Below are 19,503 nucleotides of genomic sequence, written 5' to 3'. Positions count from 1 at the left end.
AAATTAAACCTTTAACATTAAACAAAAAGGAAACTACAAAAACTGGAAACAGTGAATGTTTTACTTTGAGGATGAGATGAGCCTCTCTAAACTTGGCCAAGATCATAACTTAGCTGCATATAATTGAAAATGTTATGTCCAAAATCATCATCAAGTTAAAAGGTAGATGACAAATATGAAATTTTGTAACAGATATAAACAGTGAACAATACATAACCTTCATCTGTATGCAGTATACTCTTTCATTACATTAAATAGACAAACTCACTAGATGTGAAAAGAACATGAAGAGCATTTGATTAATGAGAAAATCCAGTGGGTAGCATATGAGCAAATATTTTACCTCACTAATGAAGTATAAATGGAATTTTTCAGTCATCTTTCTCAAAAGCAAAAGGAAATTAAAATACTCATGGTTGAGCGAGACAAATTATCTGTACTCCCCCTCCCCCCATTTTTGTTTTTGTTTTTGGTACTGGGGATTGATTTCCATGACTCACAATTCCAGGCTGGCCTTGAACTCAGGTAGCCTAGGCTAACTTTGAACTTGGAGCAGTCCTCCTGCCTAAGCCTACAACAGGCGTGTGCCTTCATACTCAGCTAGATCTATAGGAGTACAGCGTGTCAATCATTCCAGGAAGTAATATGACAGTGTCTATCTAAAGCTGTAAGAATGTTCCTTTCATTTTTATCAGCGGTTCTACTTCTAGAAATGTAATATAAGAAAATAATTAAGGTTTAGTAAGATGGTTTCATTCTAAACCATGGCATTATCATATAAAAACTGGAAATAAGTCAGGTGTGATGGCACTTACCTGTTATTCCGGCTGTCGGGAGACTGAGGCAGGCGGATGACTGTGACATGGAGGCCAGCCTGGGCTTCATAGTGAGTTTAAGACCAGCATAAACTATATTGCAAGATCTTGTTTCTAAAACAAGAAAATCCTACAGGTAACTTAGATTATCTTACCAAGGGATTGGTTAGGTATAATGAGACGGTACACACACACACACTCACACACACACACACACACACACACACACACACACTGTTATGGTTTTATTACATATATTTTCATAGAATAGTAAAAAAGAAATGCAAAAGGTTGACACAACTAACTCTGGAATTATGGATGCTTTAAGCTTTTTGCATTTGTTTCATTGCATGTTCTGAGGTGTTTTGATTTGGTGCTGGGGATTGAACTCAGGTCCTGATGCACACTAAGCACATACTGTACCACTGAATATATACCCTTGGTCCATTTCCTCATTTTTAAAAACAGTTAAGTATATGGCTTATATATAATAAAGTATTATAGGCAATATATTAGCAAAATTTTAACATGGTCCTCTTCTTGTAACTGGATGGGGTTAAAGAGCATTTGATCTAAAAAGACCTAAAGTTGCATCCCAGGCTTGCCATACTTTTTGACCAGGGCAAGTTCATTCTAACTTGTTTCTTTCTACTTTTATCTTGCTCCTCCTCCCCTTTCTCTTCTTTTCCTTCCCTGCCCTTTTCTCTCTCCTTCTCCATTCCTCCTCCCTCTTTGGTTCAGAGTCACTACGTATTACCCAGGCAGGTCCCAAATGTGTAGGCACAAATGGACCTTCCACCTCAGCCTCCTGTGTAGCTAGAGCTATAGGCTTGCACCACCACACCTGGCTTAAACCTGTTTCTGTAGCTCTAAAAACTTAGGATGATAAAAGTAGTATAATTAACTACTGTGTAGGGATGCTACAATGATTAAAGAAACTCATGTAAGAACTGAAACTCAGGGCTTGGCACTTTAGGAAGTATTAAGTGGTGGTGGTGTGCAAGTAGTAGCAATAATAATTGAATTTGCGGCTGAAAACATTGAGAATTACTTGTTTTGCATCACAGATTGTCTGTTAGTTGGTTTTATAGATATTTAATGTCAGTTTTTATACATGTATAAAATAGAGTAAGATAGGCCACTTTCTTAGCTGTTATAACCAAACTGGATTTGCTAATTACTCTGATTATGTAATCCTTAGTTGAGTTTAAGTGTATGAGTTAGGTAGGTCCTGTCCCTATCTCTCTATTATATCAGTTTCCTTTTCCACAGCTCTTATCACAATTATTATTTATCCTTTTTTTGCTTCTCATCATTGTTTGCCATTAGGCTAAAATGCCCAGTAGGGATAAAAACTCTTATCTTGTTGACCGTTAATTTCCCAGTGCCAAGACCAGTACCTAAATGTGTTGGGTACTCAGATAGTATTTGTTGAAATTATGAATTGTCCTGGTTAGAGATAATGGGCTTCAGTCCTAATGGCTGGCACGGCTGTTTTCCTGAAAGAGATACATAAACATGTTTGGACTAATAACAGGACTACAATTATCATGACAGCAAACGTGGGTAAAATATTGTCTAGCATGTGTGAGGCCCTGAGTCTTCCCTAATATAGGAAAACAAAAAGTGGGTATTGAGGTTGAGTTCCCTTTATGTTACAGGAAGCAAATTCTACTTACAGTCCTGTTAACTTCACATTTACTTTAGAAAGAAAAGTTTTTGTAAGCAAACAAGATGGCATTTCTAAGGATATCTGTTTGATCAGTGATAGTTTTCTTTTTTGTAACCAAAATTGGATCCAGGTAATACTTTGTAAATTATAATCCTGCAGAATATGAACATTTGTAGATGGTTCGTTGTTTTATTTTGGCTCCTTTCTCTCAGGTTCACAGTTAATAGAAGAATCTCCATAGTTGGGTTTGGCTTGTATGGATCTATCCATGGTCCCACGGATTATCAAGTGAATATACAGGTACACTTTTTCCTCCATTATTTACAAACATGTACAAGAGCACAATAAAATATTGTCTTGAATGCCGGGGATGTAGCTCAGTGGTGCTGCCACCTGTCTTGCAAGTGCAAGGTCCCGAGTTCGATTCCCAGTACCAAAAAAAAAAAAAAATACTATCTTGATAGAAATCCACATTCCAATATAATTGTCAAAGGAATCAGGAAGGCCATTAATCACATTTTAAGTGTAGAGGTACAGTATTAAAGTTTTAAACAACCTGGTTGCAAAAAATTGAGGTCCTTCCTATAAGCGTTAGCATAGCAGGAGTTCTCCTTCTTCAGGAGACCTCTGCTGTGTGTTAACTGTCTTAAAGTACTTTTTACCTTTCTCATGGTACTTTGAACTTTAGGACCTTAAAACTGTCTCCTTACTTCAAACCGTTGGGAAACCACTTTGGCCTGTGAGTGTCTGACCAGACCCACCTCATTCTTTAGGTCTGCTGCACCTCCTCCTTTCAGAGAGGGTGCAGGTTACCTAACCAGAAAGGCAGTCAAACACCTCTCTCCTTCCACTGTCCCTTCAATAATTGAGTGTTTTCACTGCTCTTTATTGCAGACCCTAATTAGTAGAATTGTTTTTGAAAAGATACATATATATTGTTTTGTTTTGTTTTGGGACCAGGGATTGAACTTGGGTCCTTGCACTTGCGAGGCAGGCAGCGGAACCACTGAGCTGGCCCTTGTATGTGTATTTTCTACATAAATTAAAACATGAAAAATATAGAAAAGGAAATTATCAACCAAAAATGAAAACACCTGGCTTCTCTAAAATGTTAATAAGTATATTATTTTTATAGTAAAGCTTTAGTAAGCTTTGTAATACAAATTCTTTATTTGCTTTTAACACGTTCATAGCAGGGCCTCGTCTGGGAGGCCGAAGCAGGAAGATCACAACTTCAAGCCCAGCCTGAATGACTTAACATGTTCACTCGGCAGTCTCACTGCCAGGTGGCTCTGAATCACTGGTGGTACCTGCATGACTGTCTCATTGGGTGGTACAAACAGCCTTTTGGGGCAGTCATGCATACCTCTGGTGGTTATGTTAAGTGAGATATGTTAAGTGAGACCCTGTCTCAAAAAATATATATATTATGAGGGCTAGGGATGTAGCTCTGTACGAAGTACTGCTAAAAACAAATCCACAAAGTCTAAATGCTGTTATCAAAAGTAAACAGAAGAGCTCTCTTCATTTCCTTCCCCCATGGCCAGTCTCATGCCTGTTCCAGTGGTGTCACCACCACTTGTATCTTAGTTACTTTTCTTGTTGCTGAGACAAAATACCCAACACCCAAAGTTAAAAGAGGAAAGGTTTATTTAGCTTACAGTTCATAGATGTTTCAGTCCATAGTTGACTGGCTCCAGGGCCAGAGTGGCACATGGCAGAAGGACATTTCAGAGAACTACAGTTCATGGTTCCCACAAGGTAGCAAAAACAACAAGAGATCTTCCCAGGGTCTTTCTGCCCCTTTTATCCAGACTCATGGGATTGGGGTGGTGCCAAACCAATCAATGGACTGATTTAATAATCATATACCCTTAATCCCAGGGTCACACACTCTTGATTCAGTCACCTCTGAGAAAGCCACCTGTGACTGCCTGAGGCTTTGGAGAGAGATCTAGGCATAAACCATAATGACCTGTTCCCTTGTGTTCCAGGTGGCCAACTTGAATGCCAGTCAGGGCATAGGCAGATCAAACTAATGGCTTGGTAATAGACAGCAGGGGTAAGGAGAAATGAGTTGTGGGATATGGAATATTTAAAGGGCAGCCATTCCTTAGCTCTTGCCAGAAATTACAGTGTGATAATAAAAGCCTAAAGTGAAGGATTTTATGTGAAATCTTTCCAGGATTCATTTTTAAGCATTGACCAATAATTTGACATCTTTAGAATCACCAACACCATGCAGGTTGTGTGAAGCTATAACAGGAGTATATGTTAGAAGCATCTAGAGGGCTTTTTCATCCAGAGGGCCTGCCTGGGTCTTTACCCCAAAGAAAGAGGTAAAGAGAGTGAAGCTAGCACTATTTAAGTAGCAGATAGGAGCATTGCCAGGATGGCCTTTTGTTGTGAAAGTGCCTGTCTCCATCTGCTTGTTTCCTGGAGAGCCACTTCTTACACGTAAGAGAGCCACATCCTTCTTAAGACACAGCTGTGGCTTAGTCCCCAGTATTAGGTGACATTGCCAGGGTCTCATGTTTTAGCAGGGTGGACACGCTGGTTTTGAAGATTTAGAAAGCCATTGCCAAACCACTTCCACTACCACTAGCTCTGGGGACCATAGGGAAAGAGGTCAAATTCCCAGGGCTGTAGCAGTTATTTAATGATCCTTTTCTTCCTGTCTTCCATTAGCCCAGAATGGAAGTGTACAGAAGCTCCTGGAGGCCCTGGGTGGCTTAACCAGTGTGGGGCACAAGGAGAGAACTAAAGTGAAAAGACAAATTTTACTTTTTTTTTTTTTTTTTTTTTTTTTTTTTTTGGTTTTGAGACAGGATCTCACTATGTAGTTGAGACTGATCTGGAACTCACTCTGTAGCCCAGGCTGGTCTCAAACTCACAGTGATCTAAGTGCTAGGATTACAGGCATGCACCACCATGCCCGGCTCAAATTTTACATTTTTAACATTGACAAATGTATTGCTTTAAGCTCATTTATAATTCCAGTAAATAACATTGAAACATGAGAAATGTTAATGGGAATTTTCCTAGCATCACTGCACAGGGTAGCAAGGAGTAAAGATCCACTTCCCCCAATGTGGAAAATGTGCACATTCTGTAATCTACACCACAGCAGCTCACCTCTGTACAGCTGAGCTTGGGTTCTTCACATCTTCCCCATCCTCACTGTGACAAATGAGAAATGGCCATTTTCTGGCAGCATGCCTGAAGGCATTTTTGGTAGTTAGAAGTAAAAAGAGAAAAATGAGAGGTTTAGTAGTCTGTTCTGCTAATTCAAAGGGCTTCATATTCTTCTCTGTAAAATTTTATTTCAAGTGGTTTAATTTAAATGTATCTTCTCTTTTAAAAATTACAGATCATCGAATATGAAAAAAAACAGACTCTGGGACAAAATGATACTGGGTTTAGTTGTGATGGGACTGCTAACACATTCAGAGTCATGTTTAAGGAGCCTATAGAGATCCTGCCCAACGTGTGCTACACAGCATGTGCAACACTCAAAGTAAGGCATTCAGAGCGTCCCAGGGCCATGCATGTTGGGCCTGTGGTTTCCTCTTTATGTGTGTGTGCACTAAATTAATTGGGCTGGGCTTGAACTTGTGATCTTCTTGCCTCAGTCTCCCTGAGTGCCAGAATCACGAGAGTGTGCCACCATGCCCAGGCCAGGGCTTCCTCTTGATTGTTGCAGAAAGCATGTTTTAGAAGCAAACAGGTCAGTCATAGTAAAGCTTTTAGAAAGGAGTGAGGAGGCTGCATTAAGAAAAGCAGTGCATCTTTGCACTGCTCTGTTCTGAAAGGTTTTACATAAGGGGCCCTTTGTTCAAGTAGTACATTAAATGTTTACAGAAGACAAAATAACTGTTCTTTAAAATGTTTTCAGTATTCTGTAATGGCTGAGCTCTGCATCTCGTATTTTTACTTAATAGCTCCTTAGCAAAAATTTCATTTTTCATTAAATGATTTAGCATAAAAGTTCATGTAGGAGCTATAATAAATAGACCTTTAATCTAATTATACTAAGTTAACTTCAATGCTTAATAAATGAAAATTGCTAATGAACCTTTGTTTCTGTTTAGGGTCCGGATTCCCACTATGGCACAAAAGGGCTGAAGAAAGTCGTGCATGAGACACCTGCTGCCAGCAAGACCGTTTTCTTCTTCTTTAGTTCCCCTGGCAATAATAATGGCACTTCAATAGAAGATGGACAAATACCAGAAATAATATTTTATACATAATTTAGCATTATAATACATCACATCTTGGCTAAATAGTACCTACCACACAATCTAGACTCAGACATACAAACAACTGGCCACAGAAGAAACAGTTTGAGTATCATGAATATTTATGATTGTAAGATAAGAAACATTTTAGTTTCTTAGAAGTAGAGAAATGTTTATTTAAATCTCTGCATGAATTAAAGGCAGATTTTCCACTTTTTTTGTCACCTTAGGGGGAAAAAGCTGGGTTTGTGTAAAAAAAAATGCAGCTGTTTCAGCTGCTTCCTGTATCATTTCATAGTCAGCCGCCTAATGATCTTTCAATAGTTTTGGAATTGAAAGATTCTTGTTACACATAGCCAGTTTGGTTTTTTTTATTTTTAACTTTTGAAAGTAGATGAAATGGGTCAGTATCCTATAAACTCAGATAACTAATTTCAGAAAATTAGGAAAATTGGCTCTATATTTGAGATTTTAAAATATCTGCTTGCTAACATTTGGAGTAATGCTAAAAATAGGCCTAATAATGCCCAAGAAAATTTTCAGTGCATTTATAGAAAAGGATATTTTATAACAGTGTAGTAATGTGTTACATAGTGTAGTGTTCAAACTATAAATGGATTTTGTGTACATTCACAGTAATGTGGTATATGCAAAGTCTCTAAAGGTGTGACATAAGCCTGGATCTTTATCATTCAGCTGTATCACCTTCCCTGCCTGTCTGTATGGGGTGGGGTGCTGCTGAGTTCCAAGACTGAGCTGATGGTGGTGACTGATGATTGTTTAAAGATACTACTTCAACTTTGTGATTGTTCCACACAGCAAGAAATGGAACATGGTTACTAACATTTCTAATAGCTACTTTGAAATTATAAAACTATCCAGCAGAGTCACTCCTGCCAAACAGTACGCTTTTTGTCACATAGTTCTATTCGAGAAGTAAAATATCTTTAACATTTGTGACCTCATGAATGTGACCACATCTTACATTAGGAGGAAGTAGGAAATATATACAATAGAGTGACATTTATACACTTTTATATACAGCAGATTTTTAAAATATAAGTAACTTCCCTTGAAAGTGACTATCCTAAAAAAACTTGTGTAATTAAGCTTAAAGTATATTAGATCTTTGTGGAAGATGACAAAAAATTCTTCAAGTATCAAAGAATTTTTTCTAAATAGGAAACAAAAATTTTTCATCAAAAGTACTATTTCATTATACATTTTTAAGAAGGTAGTGAGATGTGTTGATAGCCAAGGTCCATTGAAATTGAAGAAAAGGGAAATTTTTGTGTCTCGGGTACCATGTCCTTGTGGATATAACTCACTTTGCAGGAATACCTATGGAATGTATGGTTCTGGTTAACTAAAGATTAACTTCAAACATTCAGTAGTAACCATTACCAAAAAGTACTTCTGTCTTTAAAAGTATGGTATGCCAGAGATAGGTTAGTGGGAGATTTGGGGGTTTTAGGCATTTCACATGCCTTCTGTGTTATACTGAACACGTGTAACTGAAAGTAGCCATAGAAGGTACGTACAAGAAACAGAACTCTACTGACATTGGGAAAATCACCTGGAATTTTACAAAAATAAATGTATATTATCCTTTATTTGTTTACTTTTTCATTTGTCCTCAAAGTTGAATGTAAGACACCATTTTGTAACAAAGGTTCTAGTTAATTGGCGTTTGTTTTTAAATAATGCAATACAAAATAAGAATGCATATCTAATGCTGGAAGCCAGTCACAGGAACTGCAGCAGTGTAACAATTTCTCAATTTTTTTTTTTTTTTTTTTTTTTTTTTTGGTTTTTGTTTTTTTGTTTTTTTGAGACAAGTCTCACCATGTAGTTGAGACTCATCTGGAACTTGCTATGTAGCCCAGGCTGGTCTCGAACTCACAGCAAGCCTCCTGCCTCAGCCTCCTGAGTGCTGGGATTACAGGCATGCACCACCTCACCCAGCTCACAATTGTTTTTTAATAATTACAGTGACCTGAATGACTGCTGCACATCTGGCTGTGCAATATGTACTTTATATTCATTGGCACACAGTGGTATAAGGAAAGGATTATTACAATACCAGCTATAGGTACATTAATGTTTTTTTCATTTGGAGCTGTAAAATTTTTGCTTTGTTTTTAATTTTTTGTCTTGCTATGCAGTTCAGGCTGGTCTGAACTCCCTGAGATCCTCCTGCCACAACCTCCTGAGTGCTGGAATTACAGGCATGTGTCAACATGCTCACCTTTTAAAATTTTCATTAGTACATGTTTTCAGTACATAATGTTTATACTTGTGAGGAGGTGGTACAAATTCATAACACATCGTCATTCTTTTTTCATCCCCTTCCTCTCCCCTCCCTCCCTCCATCTCTTGGTCCCCTTTTGCAGAAGATCTCCCTATTTCCTGTTGTCTTTTATTTTGCTCTTTAAGTTATTTATACTTTGGGTTTATGAGAAACCTTTTGATATTTAAGCTTAGATGTCTGATTTGACAACATGGATTTCCTATAAATGGCTCATTTATCTTTTATAGCAGTATGGTACTCCATTATGTATAAATACCACATTTTAAAACTCGATAGACATAACAGCCCATGACCAAGGTATGAGTTGTGCTACTATAAACATGGGTGTGCATGTATCATTGTAATATGGTATTTTTAAATCTGGAAGAGATCTGGAAGGAGAATATCTGAGTTGAATGAGATTTCTCTTTTTTTTTTTTTTTTTTGGAATCTCTATACTGATTCCCATAATGGTTATACTAGTTTACATTCCACCCAACAATGGAGAAGGTTTCCCCTCGCCCCACCTCTTGCAGCCCCATATGCAGTTGTTTGATTTCTTGATGATAGTCATTCTTCCTGGAGTAAGATAATTTCTGTTTTAATTTGCATTTCTCTAATAGTATTTTTTTTTTTTTTTTTTTTTTTTTAGTGGTACCAGGGATAGAACTTGGGACCTTTCACTTGCAATGCAAGGTGCAGCACCACTGAGCTAAATCCCCTGGCCCAATTAACTTTTTTCCCCCCTTGTATTTATTGGGCAATTGTATTTCTGAAGTGTATTCATTTCATTTGCCCACTTATTGATTGGATTTTTTAGGCATCTAATTTTTTAATTCTTTATATATTTTAGACATTAGTCCTGAGGAGTAGCTGGCAAAATTCCCTGCTTTGTAGATTGTCTCTTCACTGTATTGGATGTTTCTTTTGCTGTGCAAAAGCTTTTTGATTTGATAGAAACCCATTTGTTGATTCTTGATGTTATTTCTTAACCAACTGTCGTTCTGTTTAGAAAGTTTGTCTACACCTATGATTTCAAGAATTTTACCTAATTTGTTTACCAGCAAGTTAAGTTTTTCTGTTTTAACATGTAGGTATTTGATCCGTTTTGATTTTAGTTTAGTATATGGTGAGAAATGTGGGACTGGATCTAATCTGCATGTGGATAGCCAGTTTTCCTAGCACCACTTGTTAAGGAGGAGGTGATCTTTTCTCCAGTGTGTATCTTTGGCTCTTTTGTTAAAGATAGCTGAGTGTGGAGTTAATTTCTGCATGCTTTATTTTGATCCATTGATCCACATGCCTTTTTGTACCTGTACTATGATGTTTTTGTCACTGTAGCTTTGTAATATAACTTGAAATTTGGGATTGTGGTACCTCCTGCTTTGCTCTTGCTTAGGATTACTTTTGCTAATCTGGGTGTCTTTTGGTTCAATATAAATTTTAGGATTGTTTTCTCTAGTTCTGTGAGGAGTGCTGTTGGTAATTTGATTGGTATTAAATCTGTATGACCATTTTGACAGTGTTGGTTCTGCCTATTCAGAAACAGAGATAGCCTTTCATTTTCTGATGTCCTTTTCTATCTCCTTTTTCAGAATACTATAGTTTTCATTGGCAAAGGTCTTTCACTTTCGGTTTTAATTTTTCTTGATAATATTGTGAATGGTAGTGTTTTCCTAATTTATTGGTGAGTTCATTATTGGTGTAGAGAACACTTGATTTTTTTATGCATTGATTTTTGTATCCTGTTAACGTTGCTAAATTTTGTTATTCTAGGAGTCTTGCTAGAATGTCGTATCTTTTATGTAAAGGACCTTGTCTCTGCAAATAACAATAATTTTACTCTTCCTTTCTTATATGTATCCCTTTTCTTTCTTTTGCCTGACTGCTCCAATGTTTTGAGTACAGTCATTTCTTGTTTAACAACTAAGTTATATTCCTGCAACTGGGTTATTAAATGAATTGGTCATTAAGTGAGGAATATAATGTATGTATATGGTATATACATTACAATATTCAGAACAAAGAAATGGTCAAAAGGAAACTTCAATTTGATGACTTTGCTTTTATTTGCATAACTTACATGCAGTACTGTAATATATATCAACATAAAACTATAGTACTGTATAACAATCAAAAAATTAAAATAGTGAAGACCATACAAAAAAGACATTGAGTCTCTTTAAACAAGATATACAGCACTGTACCAAAGGCGGGGGGTGGTCATAAGTCTAAGTGGCAGGTTGTAAGTCCAAATAGTGCACCCTGGTCATAGGTCTGAACATTTATTCAGCAGGTAGGTTGTTAAACCAGGAATATTTGTACTGTATTGAACAAGGGTGGTGATACCTTGTCTGCTTCCTACTTTTAGAGGGAAAATTTGCGGTTTTTTCCTATGGTGTTGGTCACTGGTTTGTCATAAATGGCTTTTATCAGCTTGTGATAAGGTCCCTCTATGGCTGTTTTCAAGGTTTTTATCATGAATGGAGATGTTGGGTTTTGTCAAAAGTTTTTTCTGCATTTATTGGTATGCTTGTGATTTTTGTCCTTGGTTCTGTTATGTGGTGTTTCACATTTATTGATTTGCATATTTTAAGCCATCCTTGTACCCCTGAAATGAAGCCTGCTTGGTTATGATGCGTGATCTTTTTAATGATTTGTTGCATTCAGTGTGCCAGTATCTTATTAGGAAATTGGCATCTGTGTTCATTAAAAGATTGGCCTATGTATTTTTTTAGTTGAGTTCTTATCTGGTTTTGCAATAAGCTTCCAGGAATGAGTTTGGCAGTAGTCCATCCTCTCAATTTCATTAGTTTGAGGAGAATTGGAATCCACAGATAAGGGAGAGGATACAGTCACTACTAAGACCCACTTTATTTCCACACTCAAATGTTTTTGTGTGTGAACCCTGAATCCTGTCTTGTCTTTTTTGCTGGACGTGGTTAGTCAATGGTGTCTGCCAAATAGCTTTCATTCCACCTGTCCCTAGTTTCTGTGTCACTCTGTGTGCCCCATATTGCAGCTTTGTGCAGTTTTATGGCCTGAGGATTGGTGAGGTGCTTCTGTTGCTCAGAGTGCCCTGTCTATACCCTAGGCTATGGCAGCTGTTCAAGACTACATGCATTCCTGGTAACACTGTCCCTCCTCACACCATTAACATCTCCCCATTCTTAGCTACTGAAAGAAATTCCAGCTTCTTCCACCAAATTTACCTGTGTTCCTCAGCTTCTCTCTCCTCATGTTTGTATCTCCCCACTCAGGAATCTTGGGTGTAACTTCCTCTCCTGGCTCATTCCTATCAACTTTCAAAAATGGTTAACACTCATACTCTCCATGTATTCTCTGCCCGTCCAAACACCAGTTATTCCTTCATAGTTAACTCACTGAATTTATTCTCTACACTTCTTTCCATTTTTCTCTTCTCCACTGAAACTCTGTAAATTCTGCGGACATGAGGTCTTAATTTTCTGTGTCTTCTCTGTGACATTCACCACTCCTGAAGACTAGCTCTTGAAGTACCCTCCCTTAGCTGCCATCACACTTCATCTACCTCTAACCAGTGTCCTGTGGTGATCTCTCTCCCTGACCTTAGGGTGCATTCCTGGGTGGATGTGCTCCAAACACTAAGCTCTTGGCTCATCCATGACTTTGATCCCCATCTCTTCTTAGAGGACTCCGGAATCTTACCAGCCCAGATCTCTCATGCTTGCATTATATTCAGTTATCTCCTTAATATACCTACTTCAATGTCCTAATCATCTATGACAAACAATTTGATTCGGACTCCCACACTCCTCTTCCAGTCCCAAGCCTGGAAGTGGGCCTTCACTCCGCTCTCCTTCCAACATCCATGTATTCCCCAGCTCAGACAGCTCCAGTTATTGAAGATCCTTACAATGCTCAGCTCAGTCCCTGCTGCAGCTGCTCTGGCTCAGGCCAGCACTTCGCTCTTTGGTGGCAGATCTTCCTATCTCGGAGATCCCTGCTGGCCACACTGCAGCTGGTGCTTTTAAAAACAGAACACTGACCTGTGAGGATCCCTGGCTTCAGATCCTTCGGTGACTCCATGATCTATCTTGCCTCTGCTTACTCCTCCAGGTTCACAGACTGACATGTCACCTGTCACAGTCTTCTCCCTCGTTGTGACCCTCAGCGTTGGGCACAAAGCAGGTGTGCTGTTGGTGTATGGAGGTGCTCAGGCCAGGCCGCAGCTAGACCCCTGTGTGTACCTGTGAGCTCTCTGTCGACCTTGGTAGCCTATTTAGGGGTGATGGAAAACTGACTGCTTCCTTTGCGGCTCTTCTAGTCCTTTCAAGACCCTGCTCTGCAATCCGGGAACCAGGCTTGCACCACCAGGCGCTAGAGGGCGATCTCCGGCAGGAGCGTGAGCGCGAGTGCGGTCCGATGCGTGCGCACGCGCAGAGATGGCTTCCGGCGCCGCTTGGGACAGGATGCTGATCCTCCGGAGTGGGCTGAGGCACCTTCCGGAGCGACCGCGTGTCTGGGGCTCGGTTGGGCTCCGTCTTGGTGGAGAGATGCCTAAGAAAGCTGGTGGAGCGAAGAAGGCCAGTGGCGAGTCCCGTGGTGCGGAGAAGGTGGGCCGCAGGGCCAGTCCCGAAGGACGGAGGAGACGCGGGTCTTGAGGGTGGCTCGCCTCAGGGCCTGGTCCCTACCCCTGCCTTTCCGCTAGCCGCGGTGCCTCTGCTCTCTCCCCGGCCGCGCGCTTTCATCTCTGGGGCTATGTTAGTCCCAGTCGCTGCAGCCGAGTCCAGCGAGCCCCAGACCCAGCCCTGCGCTGTCTCCCGTCCCGGGCCTCTGGCGCTCAGCTTTGTGCACCGTGTTGGGTTCGTCCGCCCTCCTCCCTCACTACAGTCCTACGATCACATCCTACTCTTCCTCACCGATCCGCACGCAAGCCACTGCCCGTTGAATGAATGAACAAAAAGCTCCTAGCATGGCCTTTAAATATCAGACACTGTTCTTCCGCCCCACCCCATATACTCACTTCAGTTTGCGCTACGTCACATGCAAAGATAAACCATAAACTGGGAGAGGGAGGTGACACATACCTGTAATCCCAACACCGGGAGACTGGAGTTCAAGCCCAGTAAAGACAACGTAGTGAGACTTTTTCAGAATTTAAAATTTAAGAGGATGGGGCGGGGCTGGGGACGTATCAGTATGGAGGTGGGGGATGAATAATAAAGGATCCCTGCTTTTGAGAAAAGGAAAGTACAAAGCAGGTGGTAGGAAACAGCTCTAAAATATGGAAACTAGAGTCAGGTCTTCCTCTGAGGCAGGAAAAGCAGTTTGGAGGGCCTCATGGCAAGGCCTCGTGGAGTAATTGATGAGTTGTAAGTGTGAGGGAGAGCATAGGTGTCCAGAGGTCCTGGACACAACTGATAAGCCTAGTTTGTTGGGTTCAAGATGAAGGAGAATAGTGGGTGGATCAAATTAAATATGTGGGAATACATTTTGTAACCCGTGTAAAGTGTGGTGGCTTTTATTTTAGGATAAAAGCCAGAACAAGGAACCAGAGAGACCACCTCTTCCGTTAGTTCCTGTGGCAATTGATGCCAAAGGTTGTGTCACCATAGCTATCCATGCCAAGCCTGGCTCCAGACAAAGTGCTGTGACAGGTATGTGTGAACCCTGGGATGGAACTTTGTGGAAACAGTGATTTGTGCCTTCCACCCTCCTGCCACCTTGCTTAACTGCTTGTCCTGTGACAGTGGAGTATATCTTTATATCTAAAGTTAGAAGGTTCTCCATTTTAAAATTAGGTTCTCCTGTTAAAGGTATTTGAAAGTGAATATATATGTTATACCAAGTTAGGTGAAAACCATTTTATCTATACTTTCTGAAATGTTCTACTACCCTACATCAGTGATCCGCAACATTTTTGGCACCAGGGATCTATTTTGTGGAAGACAGTTTTTCCTGGTGTGGGGAGGAGTTGGAATGATTCAAGGACATTACTTTTTATTCTGCATTTTATTTCTGATATGTAATTTATGATTATTATAAGGAGTGCAGAACCTAGATTCCTTTGGTGTGTGGTCCACAGTAGGGCTCATGGCTCTTGTTTCTCTAAGAATCTAAGCCATCACTGATCTCAGAGTAGTGCTGCTCAGCAGTAGTGCAGGCAGCTGTAAATACAGATGAAGCTTTGCTTACCCATCCACCACTTGCCACTTACTGTGGTCCTGTTCCTAACACTTGCACCTCTTCCAGGTATCAGTCCATGGCCTGGGATTTGAGGACTCTGGCCTTGTTTATTCTTAAGTTATCCTATTCCAAACCTGGAGGCACTGGCCAGAGAAAAAAGAAATGTTTTGGTCTAGTTTAATGATCGCTGGCCTAAGAGGGGGAGAAAACCTGTGATCTGAGACATCTCATTAATTCCTGTGTGAATTTAAAATCATTTCAAAACTACTGATCTGAATTCTCCTGAAAAAAAAGAGCACTCAAAATATGTATCACTCTGAGTGTGGTGGACACCTCCCACTGTATTCTCAGTGCTTGAGAGGCCAAGGCTGAACTTGCCACAAATTCAGTACCACCTGGGCTGCATAGTGAGCTCAAGGCCATCCTGAACTACACTGGGAGACCCTGTCTCAAAAAAAGAAATGTGTCACATAAAAGAGATTAGCATAGTCTGGTGCTGTCCTTTTCCTGATGGGAAACCCTGAATATCCCTGTACATTCCTGTGAGTTGCCTCGTCCATGCACTTCCTCGGACACATGCTGGGGCTGAAGCCCAGCTCCTCCAGCTGCAGGCCTAAGCTCTTCCTACAGAACAGCTGCAGCCATCTAAATGTAAGACACTTCACAGAATGCTAGCCCCTTCATGGTGTAGGGTAGGGTAAGTTTTGGTTTTCTTTTCTGGATTTATTTTATGTATTGGTGGAGGCATATTCATCATGTTTATGTTCCATGAAGTGTGACTGATTAATCATTCTTTAACAGTTTTTTGTTTTAGTACTGGGAACTGTACCCAGTTTGACAGTTGTGAATTGAAAATCTGTGTGCCAGGCAAATGCAAACCCTTTTACAAAATTCCCTCATTTTACAAAGAAAACTCAGGGATAAAGTTCACACCATTTTCTTCCAGATCTGACCACTGAAGCTGTAAATGTAGCAATTGCAGCCCCTCCATCAGAGGGCGAGGCCAATGCTGAGCTCTGTCGGTATCTTTCCAAGGTCTTAGAACTTAGAAAGAGCGATGTGGTGTTAGATAAGGTAGGTCTCTCTCTTTAAACACCTTTGATTATTACATGTCAACCATGATTCATTAAATATTGATTTGTTTTCTTCAAATAATTTGGAAAGCCAGTTTAACTCACATACTCATTTAATCACAAAAATCTGTGAATTCTTCCTAGTTAGTCTCCATTTCTGTTGCCTCAGTCTTTATTCAGTTATACATTCTCTTTATGTCCTTAATTGCCATCCTGTGTAGCATTTTCTCCTTCTAAACCTATTCTTGAACCTGCTGTCAGATCAATCGTGCTCACTTTTTCTTTCAAGACATCACCACACTGGGGATGGGGAGGGAACTCAGAGGGTGAGGTAGGGAAGGGGAAATAAAAATGATTAAGATGTGATATGTTACATATTCCAGCTCCCAAGATGAATCTAATTATTATGTATTACAAACATACACTAATAAAAAAAAGATATTATCATACTAAAAAAAGAAAAAGGTTCCACTTGTTTGTCATCTCCATTAGTGAGCCCATCAGGTATTTCTGTCCCCCAAAAATTGACTTTCTCCTCAGAGAAGTTTATTAGGACGATAGTAGTTCATGTGAAGTCAGTAATGCCTGCCATGATTTTGTACTAAAATTACTTGAGAATCATTTCTAAGTAAAGGTTCCTGGACATAACCTTAGACATACTGAAACAGTGGACCTCAGCCATATTTATATCTTTAGAGCTACTCATTTTCCAGTGCTGCACTATATAGCTCAAATTCTGGTGAAATTTAGTCTTTAATAAACTGCACCTAAAAGTCCATCTCGTCAGGCCTTTTCCCTCATCTCCCCAACCTACCACAGGTCCTTTCTGATGTCTTGCCTATGTGCCTGCTGTGACATACTCCTGAAAGGTGCTCCCCACTCTTCTACCTGTGCAGGTTCTGCCCACCAACATAAATCACTGCTCACATTTTATCTTTGAAAAAACAAATCCTTTAGAACTTTTGAAAGCGTAAAATCATAGCACTTGGGTATGTAGTTATTTTTGGAATTTTCAGAAAATGTTTAACAATATAGAGAATAGCAATTTGTTTACATTTAGAATTATTTTTATACCAAGTTTATATAAAACTACAGTATTTATTTTGGTAGTTTAAATTTTTATTTTTTAAACAAAAGAATTACTTGAAACTATGAAATTTTAATGCCAAGAGCTTTTATTTTTATAGAGAGCTTTTATTGCCATAGGTATAAAGGTAAAAACCTGGCAAAGTGTAAAACTCTATAGCAAGGTAGAAGCTGAGAGGTCATCCTTGGTGAGACCAGAAACTGCAGGAATAAGCGCGGCTGAGCAATCAGTAGCCTATCTGTGTTGTCCCCACTAATACACAGCTACAACAGGACACCTGAGGTCTGCTGTCGCTGACAGCATCACAATGTTGAGTGCTTTTTTGTCTTTTTTATTCAGGGTGGTAAATCTCGTGAAAAGGTGGTGAAACTTTTGGCCTCTACAACTCCAGAAGAGATCTTAGAGAAATTAAAAAAGGAAGCTGAAAAAAAATAAAAGCAAGAAATGAAAAATAACATCCTCGAGGGACTTTTTTATTATTAATGATGAAGAGGCTGCTAAATAGGAAAATATGTTTAATATGCAAAAGAAAAGAAGATATATTTATATACATATATGAATCAGACTAAAAAACATAACAATTTTAAAAGTACTATACATTGAATATAGATTCCAAAATCCCTGACCCGAAACAGCCTGAAACTTGTTACTCTGGTTTCAAGTTACAACCTTAACAGCTGGAAAGGATATTCAGGAGGACCTAAATGAGTTCCTTGCATGCTGTGGTTGAGCCTGATATCCAGAAGCTGGGAGACTTACTTGGGATCACACTGCACAAGATGGCACCTAGAACCCAGGTCCTTTGATTTCTCTTTGAATGAAGTTATCCTGATTAAACTAAGATGATATCATTTCTGGAACGCTGGGAATTGTCTTCTAATCCATTTTACAAGTGACAGAGGAAAACCCATCATACTGCTTTGTAGTTTTATATTTAAAGATGTTTAACTGCAAAAATGATTTTTAAGTCTTTTAAAGATTACATGGAGTTGTACTTTGTTTTGTTGGTGGTACTGGGGATTGAACCCAAGATTTTCACACTAAGCTATGTCCCCATCCCTTTTTTTTTTTAGGCAGAATCTTGCCAGGTTGCCCAAGCTAGGCTCGAACTTGCAGTCCTCCTGTCTCCCTCCCAGAGTGCTGGGATTATAGGCATATACCAAATGCCTGGCTAAACTACATGGACTATTTTATGAAAAGGTAAATAAAAATAATCAAGACTTGTAACTTAATTATTTTTGAGAAGTCACTGAATTTTTTTCCTTCTCAGTAGTAACTTATAGACTTCAAATCCAGTATTTCTTATTTTTATTTTTTTGGATTGGGGATTGAACTCGGGACCTTGCACTTATGAGGCAGGTGCTGTGCCACTGAACTAAATACTTGGCCTTCAAATCCAGTATTTCTTATGAATCACCAAAGACTCTTAAAAGAAAGGAGGAGGACCTGGAAACTATTTGCAGCATTTATAAAACCTATTAGAAATTATGTGTATATTAAAGCTGAAAACAATAATAAATACTTTTTTATGTACTTGGCGCAAGGTATAGTAATTCAGTATACGTTACTTTTGGTGACATGTAGCTGTGTGCTTTAATATGTGAGAAAAAGGTACTGATGGACATGATCATTAAAGATACATAATCTGTAAGAAAGACCAGTAAAAACAAATTATTGATGGGAAAAGAGCTAAGAGGTAGAGACTACTCTTCTGGTAGAACCCTTATTTTGTTGATAGGAACCAACGACCTGAGAAGTTTTGTGCTTGCCCACGATGACAGTGGTTATGAGTGGCAGAGCTTGGTTTAAACTTCACTGCCCTGTCTTCTAAGTTGCTCTGCTACCTGCCTCCTGTGTGTTTCAATTAGACATGGGCTTGGCTTGAGAATTTCCCCATTCAGCCCTTCTGGTGTGTGCTATGATAGCCTTTGGCTTGTGGTTTTATGTGGCTCACTGTGGCAGTACTTTCTTGCACAGGGAAGAGTAGTACAAATCCACCTGGCTGAAATTATAAAGGGTGCCTGTCTATGATTCCAGCCCCCTGGGAGGCTGAGGCAAGATGATTACAAGTTTGAGCCTAGTCCAGGCAACTGAAACCTGGTCTCAAGACATAAAAAGGGCAAGGGATATATATATAGTTCAGTGCAGAGACCCTGGATT

The 19,503-nt window shown here is 39.5% G+C and overlaps 2 protein-coding genes across 5 annotated transcripts in view; both read left to right on the top strand.

Annotated features, from left to right (window-relative positions):
- The window catches only part of Btbd1 (BTB domain containing 1), a 62,728-nt gene extending 54,378 nt beyond the window's left edge, over positions 1-8,350 (top strand). Inside the window, exons 6-8 of one of the 3 annotated variants that reach the window (XM_010621170.3) lie at positions 2,700-2,787; positions 5,858-6,004; positions 6,579-8,346. In XM_010621170.3, coding sequence (XP_010619472.1) covers positions 2,700-2,787; positions 5,858-6,004; positions 6,579-6,737 — 394 coding nt within the window. In that variant the 3' untranslated portion in view covers positions 6,738-8,346. Of the gene's footprint in view, positions 1-2,699; positions 2,788-5,857; positions 6,005-6,578 lie in introns of all 3 variants that reach the window. The other 2 variants (XM_010621171.3, XM_033761112.1) reach the window with 2 other exon arrangements.
- A 3,198-nt stretch (positions 8,351-11,548) lies between these two features.
- Positions 11,549-18,855, top strand: CUNH15orf40 (chromosome unknown C15orf40 homolog). Of its 2 annotated transcripts, none has more exons than XM_010621161.2 (4): positions 11,549-13,610; positions 14,528-14,654; positions 16,130-16,257; positions 18,417-18,855. In XM_010621161.2, exons 1-4 carry the CDS (start codon positions 13,440-13,442, stop codon positions 18,516-18,518), a joined length of 528 nt encoding a protein of 175 aa, XP_010619463.1. In that variant the 5' UTR covers positions 11,549-13,439; the 3' UTR covers positions 18,519-18,855. The 2 variants fall into 2 exon arrangements, with proteins under 2 accessions (XP_010619463.1, XP_010619464.1); XM_010621162.2 differs by lacking the exon at positions 18,417-18,855 and adding an exon at positions 17,683-17,806 and having other exon boundaries at positions 11,551-13,610.
- Positions 18,856-19,503: the final 648 nt, after the last annotated feature.

This window comes from Fukomys damarensis, unplaced genomic scaffold (genome assembly GCF_012274545.1).
Source record: "Fukomys damarensis isolate Sample0158 unplaced genomic scaffold, DMR_v1.0_HiC HiC_scaffold_7, whole genome shotgun sequence".
NCBI classification, from domain to species: domain Eukaryota; kingdom Metazoa; phylum Chordata; class Mammalia; order Rodentia; family Bathyergidae; genus Fukomys; species Fukomys damarensis.
This window is presented reverse-complemented; position numbering and strand designations above follow the sequence as displayed.

Bases quoted from the DNA above. Each gene is read 5' to 3' on its own strand.
- CUNH15orf40 (XM_010621161.2), top strand. From the start codon at position 13,440: ATGGCTTCCGGCGCCGCTTGGGACAGGATGCTGATCCTCCGGAGTGGG. The intron at 14,655-16,129 runs GTATGTGTGAAC...ATTTTCTTCCAG, and splicing joins CAGACAAAGTGCTGTGACAG to ATCTGACCACTGAAGCTGTA. The intron at 16,258-18,416 runs GTAGGTCTCTCT...TTTTTTTTTTAG, and splicing joins GCGATGTGGTGTTAGATAAG to GCAGAATCTTGCCAGGTTGC.